Source organism: Macrotis lagotis, chromosome 7, assembly GCF_037893015.1.
Source record: "Macrotis lagotis isolate mMagLag1 chromosome 7, bilby.v1.9.chrom.fasta, whole genome shotgun sequence".
In the NCBI taxonomy this organism is placed as follows: Eukaryota; Metazoa; Chordata; class Mammalia; order Peramelemorphia; family Peramelidae; genus Macrotis; species Macrotis lagotis.
In genome coordinates, this window is record NC_133664.1 from 93,648,574 (window position 1) to 93,669,201 (window position 20,628).

General features: G+C 37.9%; 1 protein-coding gene across 8 annotated transcripts in view; it reads left to right on the forward strand.

Annotated features, from left to right (window-relative positions):
* PRKAG2 (protein kinase AMP-activated non-catalytic subunit gamma 2) overlaps nt 1-20,628 on the forward strand; it is a 443,517-nt gene that overhangs the window by 317,586 nt on the left and 105,303 nt on the right. For all 8 annotated transcript variants that reach the window (XM_074193311.1, XM_074193312.1, XM_074193316.1 and 5 more), the window contains one exon: nt 16,971-17,188. In XM_074193311.1, coding sequence (XP_074049412.1) covers nt 16,971-17,188 — 218 coding nt within the window. The remainder of the gene's footprint in view (nt 1-16,970; nt 17,189-20,628) is intronic.

A 20,628-nucleotide genomic window follows, 5' to 3' on the forward strand; every position in this document is an offset into this window, starting at 1 on the left:
CTGCTTATTCTTCCAGGCACAGCTCACATGTCACCATTTCCATGATGTCTCCCCGGTCAACCCCAAGAAAGAAATGATTTCTCCTTTGTCTAAACTCTGATATAGTGTCGCTTTACATGGCACTGAACTTTTGCTGCCTTATACTACAGATTTATGTTCTAGACTCTTCCTTCTGTCTCACCCTACCCCAAATTCAGTTATCAATCAATCAATAATTATTTATTAAGTGTCAGACATTATATATCTTTTGAAAGAATTCCTCTTAAAGTCTTTGACCTCCCTACCATTAGGGTGATCATTAAGCACTACTATTTATCAGAAACTAGAGCTCCACAGACAAAAAAAAATCTAGCCATTCTTGCCCTCAAGGAGCTTGCTAAGGGAGTAAGTCTGTGTATGTATGAATATATAAAACATAAATGCCTAGTACTTTGAAAGGGAAATAGTCAGGAAAGGGCTTAAGTACAAGCTGACAGTTGAAATGAGCTTCAAAGCTCAAGTAACTAGAGGTCATATAACATATATGTATATACATGTGTTTATGTATTCATTTTTATCTCCCTTTCTTCATGGTAAGAAGTCTGTAAATCAGTTCTGCTATAACTTGATGTCTTTGTTCCCAGAAAGATCTTGATATGCAAAATTGCACAATAAAGGGGCATCTAGGTGGCACAGTGGATAAAGCACTGGCCCTGGAGTCAGGAGTACCTGGGTTCAAATCTGGTCTCAAACACTTAATAATTACCTAGCTGTGTGGCCTTGGGCAAGCCACTTAACCCCATTTGCCTTGCAAAAAAAAAAAACTAAAAAAAATTGCACAATAAATATCCCAGGACTTTGAGGGGGAAGGGGACTAGGAGGTACAATACTAAAATGCTTCATCAGAGACAGATTTTTTTTAAAAAAATTAAGACCTAATAGAAACAGTAGCCCAGTTTTATGCATGTTAAATGATTAGGAAATACTTAAGTACTAATGTAAATAGTAGTAGCATCCATGGCCCTTGAAAAGTTTCATGAAAGTTGGGCAAGCAGATTGTGGTGGAAGGTGGCCGGGGTGCAGACCTGGCCTTCACTGCCCACATCTCCTCCTGCACCAGAAACTACAATAAACAGGACAAAGACCTGAGGTTTTCCTGTGGAAATGTTCATCAGAAGGTTTACAGCTTGTGAATAGTGAGGCTTTCTCCAGGAAGAAATTGAACATGAGCAAACTTATGCTCAGATCATTCCCTTAATATATAAATGTCTGTTGTGCTGGAACACATTCACTTTGTGTGTGATAGCAGACCTGACTGTATTTCCCTTCAATATCTGGTCTCATTTAACACTGCTCTAAGTATTTCACAAATGTTTGATGGTTGAATAAACTTGAATTCTTGAAGGGCTTGAGAGAGGAAAGGGGTTCAGGCATAAGGATTTCCCAGAAGAGTCTTTTCATTGATTCTGAAAGACTAGATGGAAGGTCAGTAACCATATCAGGACAAATGGGACTGACTTGCTACATCGAGCTAATGGGAACTTCTTTCCTTTTTCCACCTTCCTCTTCATCTCACTTTCTTCCCCTGCTCATTTAAAATATTATTCCATTTTAGGACTTTCTCAGGGATAATTTGTAAAGTCAATAAAGTTTGAGTTTCCCATCCTCCTCTTTCTGTAACTCTCCCCCTTCCAAATCTCTCTGAAAAGGATTTTATGCCAGCCACCTAAACCTTATTGTAAATGAAAATTTAGGTTTTCTCAACCAGATAGTTACATGTTAAGCCTTTTTTCTCATTTTGGATTCAAAGACTCTGCTCCCTACCTCTCCCCCTTCTCTCTCCCCCTTCCCCAGTTAAAAGAAGTTCAAGTATCAGAGAAGATGAAGGGAAGTGAAGAGAGAAATACTTACTGGATTGACCTACTACTAGTCTTAATTCTTATAATCATTTTGCATTGAGCAGTATCTCTGTAGCCCACCTGTAAATACTGAGACCTGATAGTTAGGAATGTGTAGAATCACCTTTGATAATCTTTGAAAGCGGACCCTCAACTGGTTAGAATAGTTTAGTGCTGTCGTTCATGAAGACAAGGGGATGGAGTGGGTAGCCTTGATGGTTCACTTCCACCCTAGATTTATGAGAACCAGATTATCTTCAAAAGAGAAGGCTGTTGCCACGTTCCTGTGCAGAGATGCTTGATTGACTTCCATCTGCAGCTTACCAGCTGCCCCATGGCTTCTCTCTCTCTCTCCTTCCTCTTCCAGAATTTTACAAATTAATCACTAAGGACAGATAATTCACAGAACTCACTTTCTAGATGATGTGAATGAAGATAGCTGAGAGGCTCAGAAATGAGCCCCGGTGATGAGGACAGAATCCAGCTGGGAAGGCCCCATCAGTCTTCCTCCCCCTTCTCCTTGCCCTCTCCACACATGAACAGGTTTCATTCAGCCTCCCCAGGCACTCCATGGCCAGGGTGGCTGACCAGGGTGGAGGGTGTGTTGAGTCAACAGAGTCAAGGTCCTGTGTTCCCATAGCAGATGAGGTAGCTAGCACCCCATAAAGGGGATGTCCTGGAACTGCCCTCCTCTGTCAGACAAGGACAGGAATGGGATGGGACAGTTTCATTGTCCCAGTGAGAGAGATAGGCTCCACATAATCCACTAGCTAACTACACCCTCTCCTGCCATCACTGAAGGTTTTTTTTTCCCCCACTGCTTTCAGGCTCCACTTGCATAACTGGCATGTTCATAGTACTTTAAATTTTACAAAGCACTTTATAGATATTATCTCATTCAACTCTTACAATATCCTATAAGGTGGATGATAATATTATCCCCACTTTACATATAAGGAGATTGAGACTGAGGTTAAATGAATTGCTCAATGTCACACTACTAGTAAAAGCCAGGGGCAGGATTCAAACTAGGTACTTCCAGACACGTCTAGGACCCTATCCATGATAATGCTGTTAAGTAACCTTTTTCTACAAGGGGAATTCCTAGGACAGTGCAGAGGCCTGGTAATGCTTTTCATTCAGTGCCCCCTTCTGTCTCTTTATCCAGGCTTGGTTAGCCAAGGTCATTTCCTACCTCATTTGGATGTATTTACCTCTCGCACTCATTTGGCTTCAGGCTCTGTTTTTGGGAGCTGGTCTCAGTAACTATTAAAAGCTAAAATGAAGTTGGTAGATAACTTGGTGGGGTGGGGATGAAGGAACAAGCAGTCTCATGACAGGACCAAGTGTAAGGTGCTATAGCTTCAGAACTAATGCCTGGGAAACAGTGCAGTAAACAACTGGAGAGTCCAGAGAAGTCTTGGACAAGAGAGGTTGCTGGGCCCACAAAGCTGAGGGGTTCCCATTGAAGGAACTCCACGCTCTCCTAGCCCACATTTCTCATTTTATTGATTGGGATCAGGTCCTCAGAAGGTGAAGCGTGTCCCTCTGCAATGCAGCAGCAGAGCTGGGGAGCTAGGTCTTCCAGTTCCTGGCTGGGTGAGGATACTTTTGAATTAGTCCGCCTTCCTCTCCAAGCCTGCCACATCCAGGGACTGACAGTCCTACACAGACATTTCTCTTAGTAAAGAATCTGCTCTAACAGGGCCAGATGGCCTTCTGAAACTCCCTCTGTTCCCATCTCTGCAGGCCTTAATCCTAAGTTTATCCCTAAACACAATTTGATTTTAATAAAAATAGTGCTTGTTTTTAACAGACAGCATTAATCTGGCCAGAATCTTAAAATACTTTATATAAATAGCCCTTCGGGGGGGGGGGGGGGGGGGGGGGGGGGGGACAGAAGTTTGGTTTATTAACCTGAAATCATGCAGAACTTCAGGTGTTGACCTAAGAACAACACAGAGAGGCCAGGGCACCAAGAGGGTTTTCCCTGACCCCTGCCCCTCCGCCGGCCCCTGGCCCACCCCTCACTACTTGATGCTTGAGTTTCCAGGTAAAAATCATTATACCAGAGGATCACAGATCCATTTCTCTAATCTAACAATTGTCTAAGGTCTTGGCTAAGAAAGATGCTATATTTTTAGGAAGAGTAATTTTAAAAATCATTAATTTCTCATTGTATGAGCTTCTTGTTATTCTCAAATTCTGAATTCAGTAAGGTATATCTTTCCTACATCTTTTGTTGCCTTCAGTTATTGATCCTGCTATTCTTCAATGACACTGGCTTTTGCTATCCTTCTTTCCTCTGTTATTTGTACAGCCTGGTCAGACAGCTTCTTGCTCCCTTACCCTTCTCACTCCTTGGGATGTTTTTATTGCTGCCTCCCTAGCTCACAATTTCATTGAGCTATGCAAGCCCCTCTTTTATTGAGAAAAGAGAGAGAATATAAGTGTTGTGGTTATTCAGTCAGTTGGCCCTCAGACTCTAGGACACCCAGCCCTTCTACCCTCACTCTCTAGAAGTCTGTCTGAGTTCATGTTCATTGGTTCCAGTGGGCATCTCATCCTATGCGCCCTCTTTTTCCTTTTGTTTTCAATCCTTCTCAACATCAAAATCTTTTCCAAACAAACCTTCCCATTTCAGCATTAGAGCTTCCAATAAATAGTCTAAATTAATTTCTTCAAGTTTAACTGCTTTGATTTCTTTGCTGTTGGAGGGACTCCAGAAAGATTTTTCCCCCCAGCACCACAGTTTGAAAGTGTTGATTCTGCAGCACTCAGTTTTCCTCATAGTCCATCTCTCTCAGCCATACATTATTACTGGCCAAAACCATACCTTTGACTATATGGACCTTTTTCAACAAGGTGATATCTCTGATTTTTAGTATGCTGTCCAGTTTTACCACAGCTTTCCTTGTAAGGAACAAGTTGTCTTTTAATTTCTTTTTTTTAAAGCATGTTTTAATTTCATAAATGTAATCACTGTCTGCAGTGATCTTTGAGCCAAGAATATAAAATTCAACAGCTTTCTATTTCATCTCTATTTGCCAGGAAGTAATGGGACTATTTATCATGATCTTAGAGGTGCTTTTCCTTTTCATGTTTAGCTTCATGCAAGCTTTTATATTCTCTTTCATTTTAACAAAAGACTTCTTAAATTTTTTTCACTTTCTGCCACTAGAGTAGTATTATCTACATCTCTGAGATTGTTGATATTTCTCAAAGCAACTTTAATTCCAGCTTTTGATTGATCCAGTCTAGCATTTCATATGATGTGTTCCACATACAAATTAAATAAGGTGACAACAGCCTTATCATACTTCTTCCCCAACCTTAAATCAATTAGCTGTTCTATATTCGGTTATAATTGCTGCTTTTTGACGATTCCTCGGAGACAAGTAAGATGTGGATACATCTATCTTTTTGAGGACTTGCCACATTTTGTTGTGAACCTCAAAGTCAAAAGATTTAGTGTAGTCAATGAAGTAGAAGTAGATTCTTTTTAGAACTTTTTTGTTTTCTTCATAATCCAGTCAATATTGGCAATTTGGTCTCTAGTTCCTCTGCCTCCTCAAAAATCAGCTTGCACTCATAATAATCATTCTCTGTTCACATATTGCTGAAGCCTAGTTTGAAGAAGTGTAAGCATAATCTTGCTGGTAAGTAGAATCAGTGCAGTAATTTGAATCCTCTTTAGTATTGCCCTGCTTTAGGATTGAGATGTAAACTGACCTTTTCCAATCCAGTGGCCACTCCTGAGTTTTTCATATTTGTTGGTATATTGAGTGTAGCCCTTTAACAGCATAATCTTTTAGGATTTTAAATAACTCAGCTGGAGTTCTGTCTTCTCAATAGGCCATTTGACTTCATGCTCCAGGATGTATGTCTCGAAACCAGTAAACACACCAGGGTGGTTATCAGTGATGTTAAAGTACTTTCTTATATAATTCTAATGCATAGTCTTGCCACCTCTTTTTATCTCTTCTACTTCTGTTAAGACCCTACCATTTTTGTCTTTGATCATGTCCATTTTTGGCTGAAACATTCCCTTGATATCTGTAATTTTATTAAACAAATATATTATTATTTTCTTCTATTTCTTTGCATTGTTAATTTAAGAAAATCTTTCTCCTTATTATTCTCTGGAATTCTGCATTCAGTTGGGTATATCTTTCTCTGTCTTTTGTTGACTTCAATTCTTGATCCTGCTATTCTTCAGTGACAGTACCTCTTACTTTCCTCCTTTTCCTCAGCTATTTGTAAAGCCTCATCAGACAGCCATTTTGCTCCCTTGCTCTTCTTACTCATTGGGATATTTTTTTGTTGCTCCTAATTTCACTGAGCTATGCAAGCCCCTATGCAAGACATGACAAGGCAATGATACTGAATGAGGTGGGAGAGATAGAATGATAAAGAGCAAAGGTTGGGAGACTTGTATGAAAATCTATGTTCAAATCTTCCCTTTGACATCTATAACTTGTGTGATTTGAGCAAGTCCTTTCATCTCTGTGCCTCAGCATTCTCATCCACAAAATGAGAGAAATTGAGTTTGGTGATTCCAAAGGTCTCTTTCAGCCCTAAATTGCTAAGCACATGAGCCTTCATGATCTTCCCCTTACCTATTTCAACATTATCTCCCATTACATTTGTTAAAGACCAGTCTTTTGCCTACACTATGGTGAAAATATATTTCTTTTATTGACTAGCTTGAGGCTTAATGGATAGATTTTGTGAGATTGACAAAAAATTTCTGGACAGTAGGAACTTTAAATAGATTGAAAAAAGCAAGTATGCACATGTATACATACTATATATATAAACACAACATATGTATGTATATATGCATATATGTATACACATGGGCACCTAGATAGCACAGTGGCTGACTTTGAAGTAAGGAGGACCTGAGTTCAAATCCAGCCTCAGGTACTTTCTAGCTGTGTGATCTTGGGCAAATCACTTAACCCTTATATGTAATGAGGCCTCTAGGTGACAGAGTGGATAAAGTGCTAGATTTAGACTTACAAGTCCTGACTTCAAATTGCCTTGGTCATATGGTAACAGTATTTATATAACACTAGTACTACCTCACAGAATTGTTGTAAGGATTAAATGAGTTAATATATTTAAATGTTTTATTAACCTTAAAGCAAAATGTAAATGCTAGCTATTTATTAACTGGTACTTTGTAAATGTTGAATGTGATAATGATGAAAATATGCCCAAAGAGGATTAAGATTAATAAAGATAAACTCAGCTGATTAATGGGACAGCCAGGGTCAGTCCCAAATCTACTATCTCTTCATTATACTTCTCAATATACCACACTGTCTCCTTGCAGGAGGCAACATAGAACAGTGAAAATAGTGGCTAGGATTTGAGATCAGAGGATAATTAATATTTATATATTTATATATATTTATATATATTTATATATAACATTATTTTATATATTATATATTATATTATATATTGAATATATTTACATATAATAATTAATATTAATTTTCATAAAAATGAAACAATTAGAAGACCTCTAGGGTCCTTTCCAAATTGAAATTTTTGATCTTATTGCTTTCTAGGGTTTAGACTATAAATCCTAAATCAGTCAATCCTGATGTTGGATATCTGGTTTATTTCTGCTAACCTGGATCACCCTTGTCACTGATTTGCATCAACTTGGTTAGCACAGTCTAAAAACAAAACAAAGCCCCAAACACCATATTACCCAAGATGGGGTGAGGAGATACATATATAAAAGGAAGAAAATGCCAATATGTAAATCATCATATCAAAAAATAGAATTTTGGGTAATGGACAAAATCTTAGGAAAGAAGTTGAGACCTGGATTCTAGACAGAGCTTTGCCACTTTCTAAATAGGCAAATCTTTTCATCTCCATGGGGGTGAGGTTACTTACTGTTATGAAATGAGAAAATTGATGTGGATGATCTCTAAGGTCAAATTTCTAAGGATCAAATTGTGATTCAAAGAATTAAATGAGATAACATATGTATATGTACAGCTTTTATAATCTTCAAAGCTCTGTATGAAAGAATGAATCTCAAACTGTGGAATGCAACTAATCAGGAACTTCACTAGGACCTATCTAGTATTAAGACATCCTTTGCATATGAGCATATGCTGAAGCTGGCCCATCACTGAAGCATATGCTTTAAACTGATGCTTTTCCAGTAAAAGAGGATGGGTTTTTTACTAAACTGTCTACTACTCTTCCTTGCCCAACTCCTCTTGTAACTAATTCCAGATAAGAATCAAATACTGTCTAAGTGTGTGTGTGTATGTATATGTATATATATGTGTGTATATATACATATATGTATATACATATATGTGTGTATATGTGTGTATATGTATGTATGTGTGTGTATATATATATATATATATATATATATATATATATATATATATATACATATATATGTATGGTGCAATAAGAGCTGATTAGTGTTTGCTTTCGTGATGCAGCCTTGGCCTTATTCAATTGAACATTTACTAAACATCCACCAAGTACATTTCACTGTCCTAGGTGCTAGGGATTTAAAGTTTAAAAAAAACACCAAAATAACAATAAAAAATAATCTTTGTCCTGGATAAGTATACCAATTCATACCACATAGATTAGCACCATCACATCCTCTAAGAGATAAAAGGAAACTATATCAATCAAAATATGCAGGTTATTTTCTTGATATTATTATTAAAAGGTAAGAACAATGATTGGCTTCTCCTACAATTGATTTAAGTTTGGACAACAAAGCTGCCTTAAGGGATGAGAATTCTCCATTTAGGCTGTTCCAGAAACACTTTCCCAGTTGAATTTAATCCTATTAACAATTTTTTAAAGCCTCCTGCCTAGGTAATAGATATTCAAAGCCAAAGCCAAATACAGTCACTGTTCTCAAGGAACTTATATTCTACTGGGAAAATATAACAGAGATAAGCAGATATTTAAGGGAGGAGGTTTTAAGGACAGAAATGGCATGAACGACAACTCACCTGTATAAAAATATGTATAAGAAAGGCTTCCTAGAAGACATGCTACCAGTCCTGAGATTTGAAGGGAATCTATGGATGTTTGGAGGTGGAGGTGAAGGTGAAGAAGGGGAATGAATTTCAAGTATGGTAGCAGCCTAGGCAAAGATATGAAAGCAGGAGATGGAATGGTGAGTTTGGGAAAAGCAAGTCAATTAATTAGGCTGGAACAGAAAATCCTTGAAGAATCATGCAAAATAAGCTAAAGCTCTTCAGTTGTTCTTAGGTTTGGGGAATCCCAGTCAGGACTGACTTTAAGCCTAAGTGAAGTAGATAACCACTACTAATATGAGATCTGAAGTGCTCCTCTGGCTAAAAATATCACCCTCACTGCTTCTCTGTAAGGCCTTTTCCCCCATGAAAAAACACAGATGCTACTGGGAAGGAAAAATTAATCAGTAAGTCTTCATTGAGCACTTTCTAGATGCTAAGCACTATAGAGAACAGAAAAACAGGATAAGAAGGCCTGACCCCTAACCTTCAAATGTATCAGCCACTGGAGAAGACAAGGGATTATTGGAGAACACTAAAAATTATTAAGAGAACACTGTAATTAAGTGGTAAATTGTGTGGTAACCAACAATAAGGCTATAGGCATGAAGAGAGAGAAATTAGTTATAGTCTAGTTTTCCTCTCAGACACAAAGAGATGACTTGGACTGAGTCACCGCAAGATGATTAAAAGAACTGGGCAATAAGTAAGTGAGAGGAAGTCTTTATAGAAGAGATGGGGCTTGAGTTGGACCCCAGAGGAATGGCTGTGTCAGTGTTCACACTTTTAGAAAAAAGGAAGAAAGGGTTTCATGAAAGGAGGTGATCGAGAGACTGAAGACAAACCTCACCTGGGTCATAAACCTCAATAGGGGTAAATCATACACACACACACACACACACAAATATAAATGGGTGTAAATACATACAAAGATACATAAATGTATATATGCATACATATTTATACACACATATATAGATATAACTGTATGCAGATATATTTACATATACATATAGATACATATGTATGTCTGTATATACACATATATATTTATGGGCTCATGAAATGTCAGAGGTGGAAAGGACCTTGCAAATCATCTCCAACTTCCTCATTTTACAGAGAAGAAACACTTCGGCTCTGAGGATCGATTCATTTTCTGGCAGCAGCCATAATCATTGACATTGAAGTTTGGTGAATGAGGTGAAATGTTCAAGCTAGGAAATACCATTTCAAATCAGGAACATCATCTGACTAGAAAGTTATAAGATAATCATTTTAATCTGATGACTGATGAGGACAAGGTCAGGAGCTTTAATCTTCTCTGGCATAGGTTGGTTATAAACCATAGCCCAAACTACAGCCTTCACTCTAATCGACCACCTTGGTGATTATGTGCCTTTGGTCACAAGGGAGACTGAGCAAGAGGGTGATGACTCAGTGCTAATTCACCCCACTCCTGAAAAATAGCTCAGAGGACATATCCTGCTGATTGTGAGTTAGGAGCCAGGCTGCATAGGAAGGAGAACACATAATGGACAACAGGATAGGTATACATATGTATATATCTTTCTCCTTTCAGATACCAAGCAAGAAAAATTCAATTCTTTCCTTCCTGCTCACCAACCTTCACCGTATATCTGGTATATAGAGAATCACGTGTACAGTATGTTAGTGCTAAGACAGTGGTTGACAAGAGGGAAGAATGGAAAGAACAAGAGATTGGTAGTTGGGACATCTGGGTTCCAAATCTGGCTCTACTACTGTCTGTATGACCTTAGGAAAATCACTTCTTTCTATGTCTCAGTTTCCTCATCTTTAAATTAGGAGGTTGGACTGGACAACTGATCCAAATTCAAGGTGCTGAGAGTGCTAAAGTCTCTTCCAAAAAACGAACTATTCATCTTCCCAAATGAGGATTAGAACAAGGGGACTTTTTTTGGTTGTTATTTTTCATTTGATGAGAGAAGGATGGCAGGAGCTGAGGCTAGTTCTGGGACTATGCCTCATCCCAATCCCAGCATTTCAATTTGACAAAGTGAGTCAGGAAGAAAAAGGGACAAGGTTGCTTAAAAATAAAGAAAGAAGAGAAAGGAAGGTCATTGAAATACATTTTTGAAATAGACAGTAAAGAACAGAAGGGAGGCCAGAAGGAATCACCAGATAGGTAGGACACTTTCAAAGCAATAAAATGAACTTATTGTTTACTTAAAAGCAAGACACAGTTTCACAGTTTTTCACAGTTTCATGAACAAACTTCTCTTTATGTTTTATTGCGTATATAGAGATTCTCATTTTAGTTTAGAATTTTAAAGGGGGTTGGGGCTAAAGGGGAGCAATAAAGCATAGTACTGAATAAGACATATTTTTGGCCACAGAAAATACATAGGTATGTTAATGCTTATTTGTTTCAAGAATTATATCTTAACCATTTTATTTGGAGGGAAAGGGGAAGCCAATGACAGCATTCCCAAAGTAAAAAAGAAGAAATAAAAGAGTTATCAAATATCTTAAAATGAACAGAATGAAAAGAAAGAAATCCAAATATAAATCAAAGCAAACAGAACACCTCTGAAAGTAATATACTGTGTTTATGATAAACATTTTAAAAAATCAAGCTCTATGTAATTGAGAGTGGTAGTTCTATTCTACTTTGTAAGTGGGAATGTTTTATTTTTTTGAGGTGTTGATTAAATTCAGGAGATTTTTTTCTTGTTTTGTTTTTTTAAAGAACTAGTGCCTACATATTTAAATTAATCACAAAGAAGCATATTTGTGTCCTGTTTAGGATCAAAAAGACTTTGTACCAGATGATCTTAAGAGAATTTGCCTAATTTAACACCCATGGGCAGAAGAGCAGGTCTTCATCAGGAGCTAAAGAACATGAAACCAGACATCATTTGCCTTCCTTCTTCCAGAAAGTAATCCTAGGCATCTCATTCCCTTCTCTTCAACTCAACCAAGTTTCTCTCTGTCTTTTCATTCTTCTTCCTCTATCCTAGTCTAAACCCATACATATTCTCTCGGAGACATTGTCTCAGGGACCACCTCCAATTCCCCCTTCCCATCATTTACACATTCACAGTTGATAACAATTTTGGAGTGTAGCAATGAGCTTAGAGAAATACTGAAAGGGACAAAATGGCTGAAAAAAAAACTACTGTTGAGATGTAGGAACAGAGTCAAGTAGTCTGCCCTTTTCTCTGCTCCTTGTAGTGTCATCAGATGACCTGGGTACATTTACAGCCCAAGATCAAAAGACACCTTAGAACTAAATCATGAGGATTTAGAGCTTAGATACTTAGATATTATCCAGTCCAACCCCCCTCATTTTAAAGATGAGGAAATTGAGGCTGATAAAGTGATCTGCCCAAAGTTGTACAACTATCTACCAACATATCTAAGACTATAATAGGTCTCCAGACATCACGTCTAATACTCTTTCCACCATAAGGTGTTGCCTAATTAGAAGCCCAGCTGGAGTTCTCCTCTCTTCTCTCCTCTTTCTCTTTTCTGTCCCTCCCTCTTTTAGTTCTTCCCTTTTCATCCACTTAACTCTTTGCTTTCCTCTGTTCCTTCTCCCTCCTCCCTTTTCTCTGCTCTCCTCTCTTGTTATTTCTCTCCTTTCCTCCATTCTTCATTCTCTTTCCTTCTTTCTCTCCCACCCTCTTCTGTCCTTCTTTTATTCCTTCCTCCTCCTTTTGCAGACAAAGCACAATTTGGTCCTATTTGGTCACTGGCTTATGGCTCCCCAGTGTCTGGAACCACTCATTTGGCATCCTCTGAAGCAGCCAGGAGCAGTTTCTGTTGACTCACTGAACCTATTAACTTGTCTTGGCTGTAGGATTTAGAGAATCAAAAGGCATTGTTCACCCTCAAAGGCTTTATAGCGCTGTTCTTAAAATGAACCATTAAAAAGAAAAAGCATTCTCTGCAGAAAAAGAAATGGACTTCCCTTAGAACAGTGCCTTCTTGGGTTACTGTTGACATAGTATACTTTGTCCTATCTAGATAGGGCTTGAGAAAGACAGAAATACACATTGTGGTATATGAATGTAATAGGATATCATTGTGCTACATAAGAAAAGATGAATAAGAAAAATACAGAGAACCTTGATAAGACTTGTTTAAATGGAGACAGTGCCAAGAAAATAGAACCAAGAGAATTATTTGCATCGTGATCACAATGGTATAAAAGAAAAAAATTGAAGGACTTCAGAACTCTGAATAATAATCAGTTTGACATCTTTGACTAATGGTAAAACATCCCTCTAACCTCTTGATAGGGAAGTGGTTGAAAACAGGTACAACATGAGGTATATATATTTATTGTTAGTCATTGCTGACAAGTTGATTTAACTGTCCTTTTTTTTTTTGCTATAAGGAGGTATTTCTTTTGGAGGAAGGGATGAATAATTGCTTTTTAAAAGCATAAATAAAACATTTCTAAAAAATCATTGGAAGATCTATTTTTAAGGGAATCAAGGCCTCAACTCAAATGCCTCTTCCTTGTGACCTTTCTGGACTCCTCCTATCTACTTCCATCTTCTCCTCTATCCTCTTCAAACTCCTATAGAAATATGGCCTCATACCTCATACTAGCTTATGTATTTTATTTTGCTTTGTTTTTCTTTCCTTGTCTTATCTCCATAACTGTGCTGTAGGTTTCCTGAAGACAGGGACTTGATTTTATTTTCCTTCTAGAGCTAAATTCCAGGTCTCCTACTTAGGGGCCAAATATTCATTGAATGGCTTGGGAGCAACATCATAGGGTAAGAGGGGAGGGAGAGAGGAAAAGAAGTTGACAATTTACCTCAAGTTTTGTTGAGAAAAAATGTTTTATTTGAAATAAAGGGGATTAAATATTCCAAGCCTTTTTTCCCCCTCTTTATTATGCAATCACAAATGCAGTAAAAAAAAATGACCCTAAAAGGCTCTCAAGCACCAGTCCAACCTTCTTTCCCATTCAGTCACTGTTGTTTCCTAAGGCAGGCATTTCTGTTGTTAGCAACAACATTTCAGAAAAGCCCATTTATCTTGGCTCAAGGACTAAACATCTGACCAGATCTTTGAGAGTTGAGTTTTCATAGACAGACAGACCAACAGAGACAGAAACACAAACACACACACACACACACACACACACACACACACACACACACATGCATATGTTTTAATTTACCTTTAGCAACTGGTTTTCAGGTTTATGAAAGATACCTAACATTCAGGAGAGGTACATACCTAAGATAGAGACAAGAAACCTGAGTTCTAATCCTGGCTTTGCCACCAACTCACTTTATGAATTTAGACAATTATCTCCCTTTCACAAGGCCTCAATCTATAAAATAAAAGAGTTTAGACTACATCGATAAAGTTCAGGTATTGGATTTCTAAATACAAATGTCCTTACTTATAGGTGGAGTAATTGACTTCTTTCATGTTATCATGTGAAAGGTATAAGAAAAGACTCTCTGCCCCCAATTATATCTCCTATATTTATCTTGTATTCCTGTATTTCCACCATTAGTATTAGTCTTAGGGCACCAACTAGTGTTAAAATTCAAATTTCTTTTGAAAAGATAATAACTTTTTTTACCAATTATTAACACTTTAGTGAGAATGAGTTTATCAGATCCTTTCTCTTCAGACCTATCAGTGGAGCTTTTACTAAGGTAGCCTAGAGATCCAAAGTAGGAGTCCTATCTTAAGAAAAATGAAGCAGTGAAGTCAGCCAGAATAATCAGAAACAAAGTCATAGGCATAACCTCTTTCATTCCCTTCTATCTCCACACCCTGTCATACTTCCTTCCTTTACTTACAATATTGCTAGGTTTAGAAAAATGAATTTCAAAGAGTCCAGAAGTAGTATTTCAAAGTTTCAAAGAGTCCAGAGGTAGAATTTCAAAGAGTCCCATGACCTGAGACTCTATGGATGAAGAAGAACATTAAGAAGAACATTAAGAAGTCTAAAGAATAAAACTCTTGTAAGGCAGGCAGGCAGGCAGAATTTCTTCTAATGAGTAAATAAGGGGAGAGCTCCCAAAGACACTGATGTCAGTGAACAGGGAATTCATGGGAAGAATTCTTGCTTTAAAAGGACATGTACAAGAGATACACGTTGACTGAGCATTAATAGATGAGAGTAGCAGAGATAGAAGTCATAGGAGGATAGCATGGTCATTTAAGAAGAGTATCACAAAAGCAAAAATCCAGGTTTGAACTGGGGCTCATGACAAATATTAAAGACAATTAAAAGGATACTTTTAATTATGCCTATTGTTTGGCATATTGTTAAGTATTGATTAATGGATTTAAACTAGGAATGAGGTCAGATGGTTACCATTCTGCCTCCTCTTCCTCAACTCTAAACATATTCTCTAACACTGATGGAACTAAAATCCAGGAGAACTAGGTTTTAGTCCTGGTTTATCATCTAAATGAAACCCAAGCAAGTCACTTCATCTCTGTAGGTTTCTTCATCTAGAAGAAGGGAATAGTCTTATCCATAATACTTGCCCCCATAGGAATTTCTGAGGAGACCTTATGATAGCCCTAACTCTGCCACTAGCGACCTTTATGACATTGTGCAGGTCACTTCATTTGGAGCCTCAATTTTCTGTCCTTGTGTACCTTGAGTAATTCAGATGGGAAAATAGGATGCATTTACAAAAAGAAAGAAAAACCTAGAACACAGGGAATAAAAATTATATTATAAAAAGGAAAGATTAATTATGCCTAGTGATTTGGTGATGGCTGTCTTGAAGATTACTTCAGACATCAGGAATGGTTGTGAACAAAAGCAAGGTAGACGGAAAATGCAGAATTTGAAAAATCTTTAAAAAGTTGGAGCAAACCAAAAAAGGTCATAGTTCATGGATTTTTAAATCAGGAATAACATGAATTTTGTTTCTCTAAATAAATATTTTGATATCTATTTCAATATAAATGGTTTCCTTTGTAATTTCTATGCTTTATTTTGTTCATTTAAAAACATAATTCTGAAAAAGTTCATGGGACGTCACCAAATTGGCAAAGGGGTTCATGACACAAAGAAACTTCAAATTCCCTTATCATTATAAATAAGAAAACTAAGGACTGAGATAGAGAAATTTTGATTTGTCTGATGTCCCAAAACTATTTGAAGGTAGAATTAGGACCATTTGTTCATTTATTAAGGGCCTACTTCATTAGAAACCACGAGAGGAGAAAAGGAGAAAAACAAAAATCAACTGCAAACTGGGGACTCTGGGTTTCTTTTTCTTAAACTACTATACTCTTTTCTCTGAAAGTCATCTATTGAGTGAGGGAGGTAGAGATAACTCAGCCTTCAGGACCATCCACAACCCACTTTTCTAGTCTGCTCTATATAATGCTTCTAGTTAGTCAAGTCTCTCTATATCTGCAGAATCCCCTTTGTATTCTTTTACCCTCATGCCCGTGCTTGCATTCCATCTATAGTTCCTTTTCTCCTTTTCACCTGTGCAATTCTACCCATCCTTGAAGGCCCAGTATGTCATACCTCCTACATGAAGGTTATTCCAATCCACAAAATTCTCTGTCTCCCCTGAACTGAATAGCATTGTCTCTACCACTCAATTAATTTTAGAACCCAAAACTCTTCACTTATTGTCTAATATTGCTATTCAATTCATCATTATTTTAACTTTCACATGTATATTATTCAAGGTCCCCTCAAATGAGCACCATACAGATGAAGCATTGTAATACTTTTCTGTGTGCCCTAGAAAATCCTGCAAAGAAAAGGGGCTCCAAAATTTGTGTTGAGTAGGTATGAGAGAAACACAGTGACTTGATGAGGATATAATAATTGCATTCATTGTGGATGGCATGGGGGAAAGGGCCCCAGAAGGAACCTTCTTCCTTAAGGTGAGTGGTCAGGGCTGAGATTATGAATCCTCTGCAGAATTATTTTTCAGGAAACAAAGAATTTGTTACAGGTTACCTGCCCTGAGCAAAACACAGATTTTACCATCTACCTGACTCATTCAAGACCAAATTCTAATAGCACATTATTGTTTCTCCTCCACAGCCTCTGGCCTTTCGTCTTCACCATCAACCCCTACCCAAGTGATCAAGCAGCACACTTTTCCTCTTGAATCTTATAAGAATGAACCTGAGAGATTAGAAACTCGAATTTATGCCTCCTCTTCTCCCCCGGACACAGGCCAGCGGTTCTGCCTGCCCTCCTTCCAGAGTTCAGCCAAGCCTCCCTCTACAGCATCGGCTCCATATGCTACCTCCACAACAGTAAGCTGGGTGTTCTTTCTTGGCATTACGAGGAGGGAGGATACTATGGTCAGAGGCCAGGCACACTAGTACACAGATAAAAACCAGTTACTTTTTCCAAACTTCTCTGGCTTAGCCTGACCCTGCAGGGGCTGTGAGAAAAGGGCCAGAGGCCAAATGGATTCTCAGTGGATTTGATCCTGAATGATGATAATGAGAATCCCTTACAAATAAGCACTTCTTATTTAAGAGGTCATTGGTTAAGATCTTGGGAATATCTTGGGAATACTTGGGAAACTGATTTTCTGAGCATAGTTAAAAGCAGGACAGGTATTATATCATTAGTACCTGTTAGATGTTCTGCTCTGAATATGCAAGAAGACATGGGAATTTGAGAATTGAAAGGAAAATTGCCAGCCAGCTAGTTCAACCCATACACAGAAGGATTATATATTACGATATAGCCTACAAGTAGCCACCTGCCTCTGCCTGAAGACCTCTAAGGAGGGAAACAATGGGAGATAAGGTGATAACAACAGAGTGGAAGGAGCTTTGAGACAGTAAGTCACATGACAGTGTTTAAAGATGATTAATCTGATAGCAGTGTGAAGGATGGATTGGATGGACATATTGAATGGGGGAGACACTAGAAGCAAGGAGTTTATTGGGTCCACTGCAGTAATTTGGGCATGAATGATGAGACTTGAGTTTAGGGTGATGTGGGAATGAGAGCAAAAAGGTAAGAGAACCTGTAAAGGGAGGATGAACAGGACTGAATGAATAGATAAATGCAAGAGATAAAGGAAAAGTGAGAGTCAAATATGCCTACAGTTTTGAGACTGGGTACAAGCCATTTATGGAAATAAGGAAGTTGGAAAGGAGAGCCAATTTTAGGAATAAGAAAATGAGTTCAATCCTGATCAAGTGGAAATTGAGAGGAGAGTAACAATCTCCATTGGAATTGTCCAGGTGTGAGGTGCTGAGGGCCTACACCAGGGTGATGGCAGTGTGAGAGGAGAGAAGTAGGGCATAGAGGAGAAGCATTACAAAGGTAAAATTGACAGACCCTTGTAACAGATTGGATATGGGGAAAAGAAAAGAGTTGAGTATGACACCTAGGTTTCAAGTCTGGGTGAATGGGAGCACTGGCAATATTTTTAACAGTAATAGGGAAGGTAGAAAGAAAGAAGGACTTGGGAGAAAAAATATGAATTTAGTTTGGGTCATATTGAGTTTAAGCTATCTACAATTCATCCAATTCAGATGTAAAATAGGTAGTTGGAAATGAAAGCCTGAAGGTTAGCAGAGAAGTTAGAGCTAGAGAGTCAGTTTGAGAATCATCAGCATAGAGATGGAAAACTGAATCCATGGGAGCTGATGAAATTGCCAAGGGAAATAGTACAGAGGGAGGAGAGAATGAATGCATGAAAGCAATATTTAAATATTTACTGTGTGCAAAGGACTTTTTTTTCCTATTTGCATCCCCAATTATCTAGAGATACAAATAAAAAGTGAGATGGTCCCTGCTCAAGAAACTCATTCTGTAAGGGGAGAGATGGCAGATATGCAAAGTTTCAGCTAAAAGTCAGTTAGAAAGTCCTATGGTCTTTAGCATACAGCAACAAAGCAGAAGACAATGCTTCTTCTTTACAGTCATTTCCATGGATAAAATCCTATAACTTTCTGATATTGAGCCAAGTGACAGTGTCAAGGCCTTTGGTGGCAATACTTTTTCTTTTTTCATATTTAGGAGCTATGACTATATCTATAGGAGCCATCACCAGGCTACTTCCTCACAAGGATTTCCTCTTAGGACAATGTCTGTAAGCATTGAATAGGAAGCATTGCCATTCCCAAGGCTCCTAGGTTCAGGTCCTGGACTGCCTCTATTGGAGTGAAAGGAGATGGTGGTCATGGAGGAGGTGCTGGTGATGCTGGCTGCCCCTTTTCCTTCTCCCAGGTGCCTCATACTGTCTTAGCCAGGTGGTTGGTTTGCAGTTGGTGGGTATGGCCTCTTCACAGAAATTCTTTATTTAAATAATGCCAATAGTCTTATTCATTTAAGTGTTTATTGGCATCCAGGTCATACAATGGTTAAAGTTTGGGTTCAGGAAGATCAGGCACTGATCAGCTTCTCTGTCTCAGTTTCCCCATCTACAAAATGGGAATAATAATTGCACCTATCTCACAGGATTGTTTGAGAATCAAATGAGTTAATATTTTGCAAGCCTTAAAGTGCTGCATAAATGTTAGCTCTATTGTTGTTGTTGTTATTATTATTATTATTATTATTATTATTATTATTATTATTATTATTATTATTATTATACCAAGTCTCTGCTGACCAGAGATCTTTGGTGCAACTCAAAATCTTCCCTCCTTACTTTTTCTCCTCCTTTTAACTAAAACACTAACACTTAAAAAAGAGTGAACATGAAAATCCTGCACTAGTTGGAGTTGTGTGTGTGTGTGTGTGTGTGTGTGTGTGTGTGTGTGTGTGTATTCACCAAACACATAGATTCTTCAACCTGATCTGTAAAACCCAGAACTCCATCTTCAGTAAAATGCTCTTTAAGTGCAGTGATGAGGTTGGTGATGGGAGCAGAGGGCAAGGAGAGGTGGCAGCAGCAGGAGAATAGTGAATAAAGAACAGGGGGGAGCTGATATTGTAGCTTTCTCATGTTCACATGAATTATGACTGGACAAAAGAATATCAGGTCTCACAGACCTGTTCTGACTACTGTCGAGGGCTTTTTCAGGTCCAATGAAACTTACCTTCTTTCCATTAAGGAGCTGAATCCTTAGTTCCTGATTGATCAGGGAAAGAGTCCTCAGACCTTAGAGAGTCCAACTATATTAACTTGAACTTCCCAGTATAAACAAAAGCAGGTTCCATGAACACTCATTGCTCATGTTCCATAACTAAAGTCAGTCAGATGCCTGCCTCTACCCAGACATGAGATAATGAGTAAGTTAGATAATGAATAAGTCACCTACCATCCTGGTCTGATTCACACTCATTAAAATGAAGAAACTGAACTAAATAATCTCTAAGTTCTTCTAGTTCTAAATCCTATGAAATTATGATAATTTTTTTCAGTCAGCACTTTTTGTGTATACCAAAAGACACTTTTGAGTCCTAGGTGATTTTAGAATGACATTGCATCATTTAACAAAGCTTACTCACATTGAGTTTACTATCTAATTTAGATGAGGCAGTCAGTAGCCAAAAGATATAGATTCAGATATGGGTACCTATATCCATCTAGCTATCTTGTCTATCTACCTGTAACTATACATGCATATGTATCATACACACAAATATGTGTATATCTTGTTAATAGGTATTCATTTAATTATCTAGGATGAGACATTGATGCCAGATAAGTTGAAAGGCATTGTTGATTTCATTTTTTTAAATAGAAGAATGTAGAGTTCCTAATTTTTACCTCCTCTCCCTA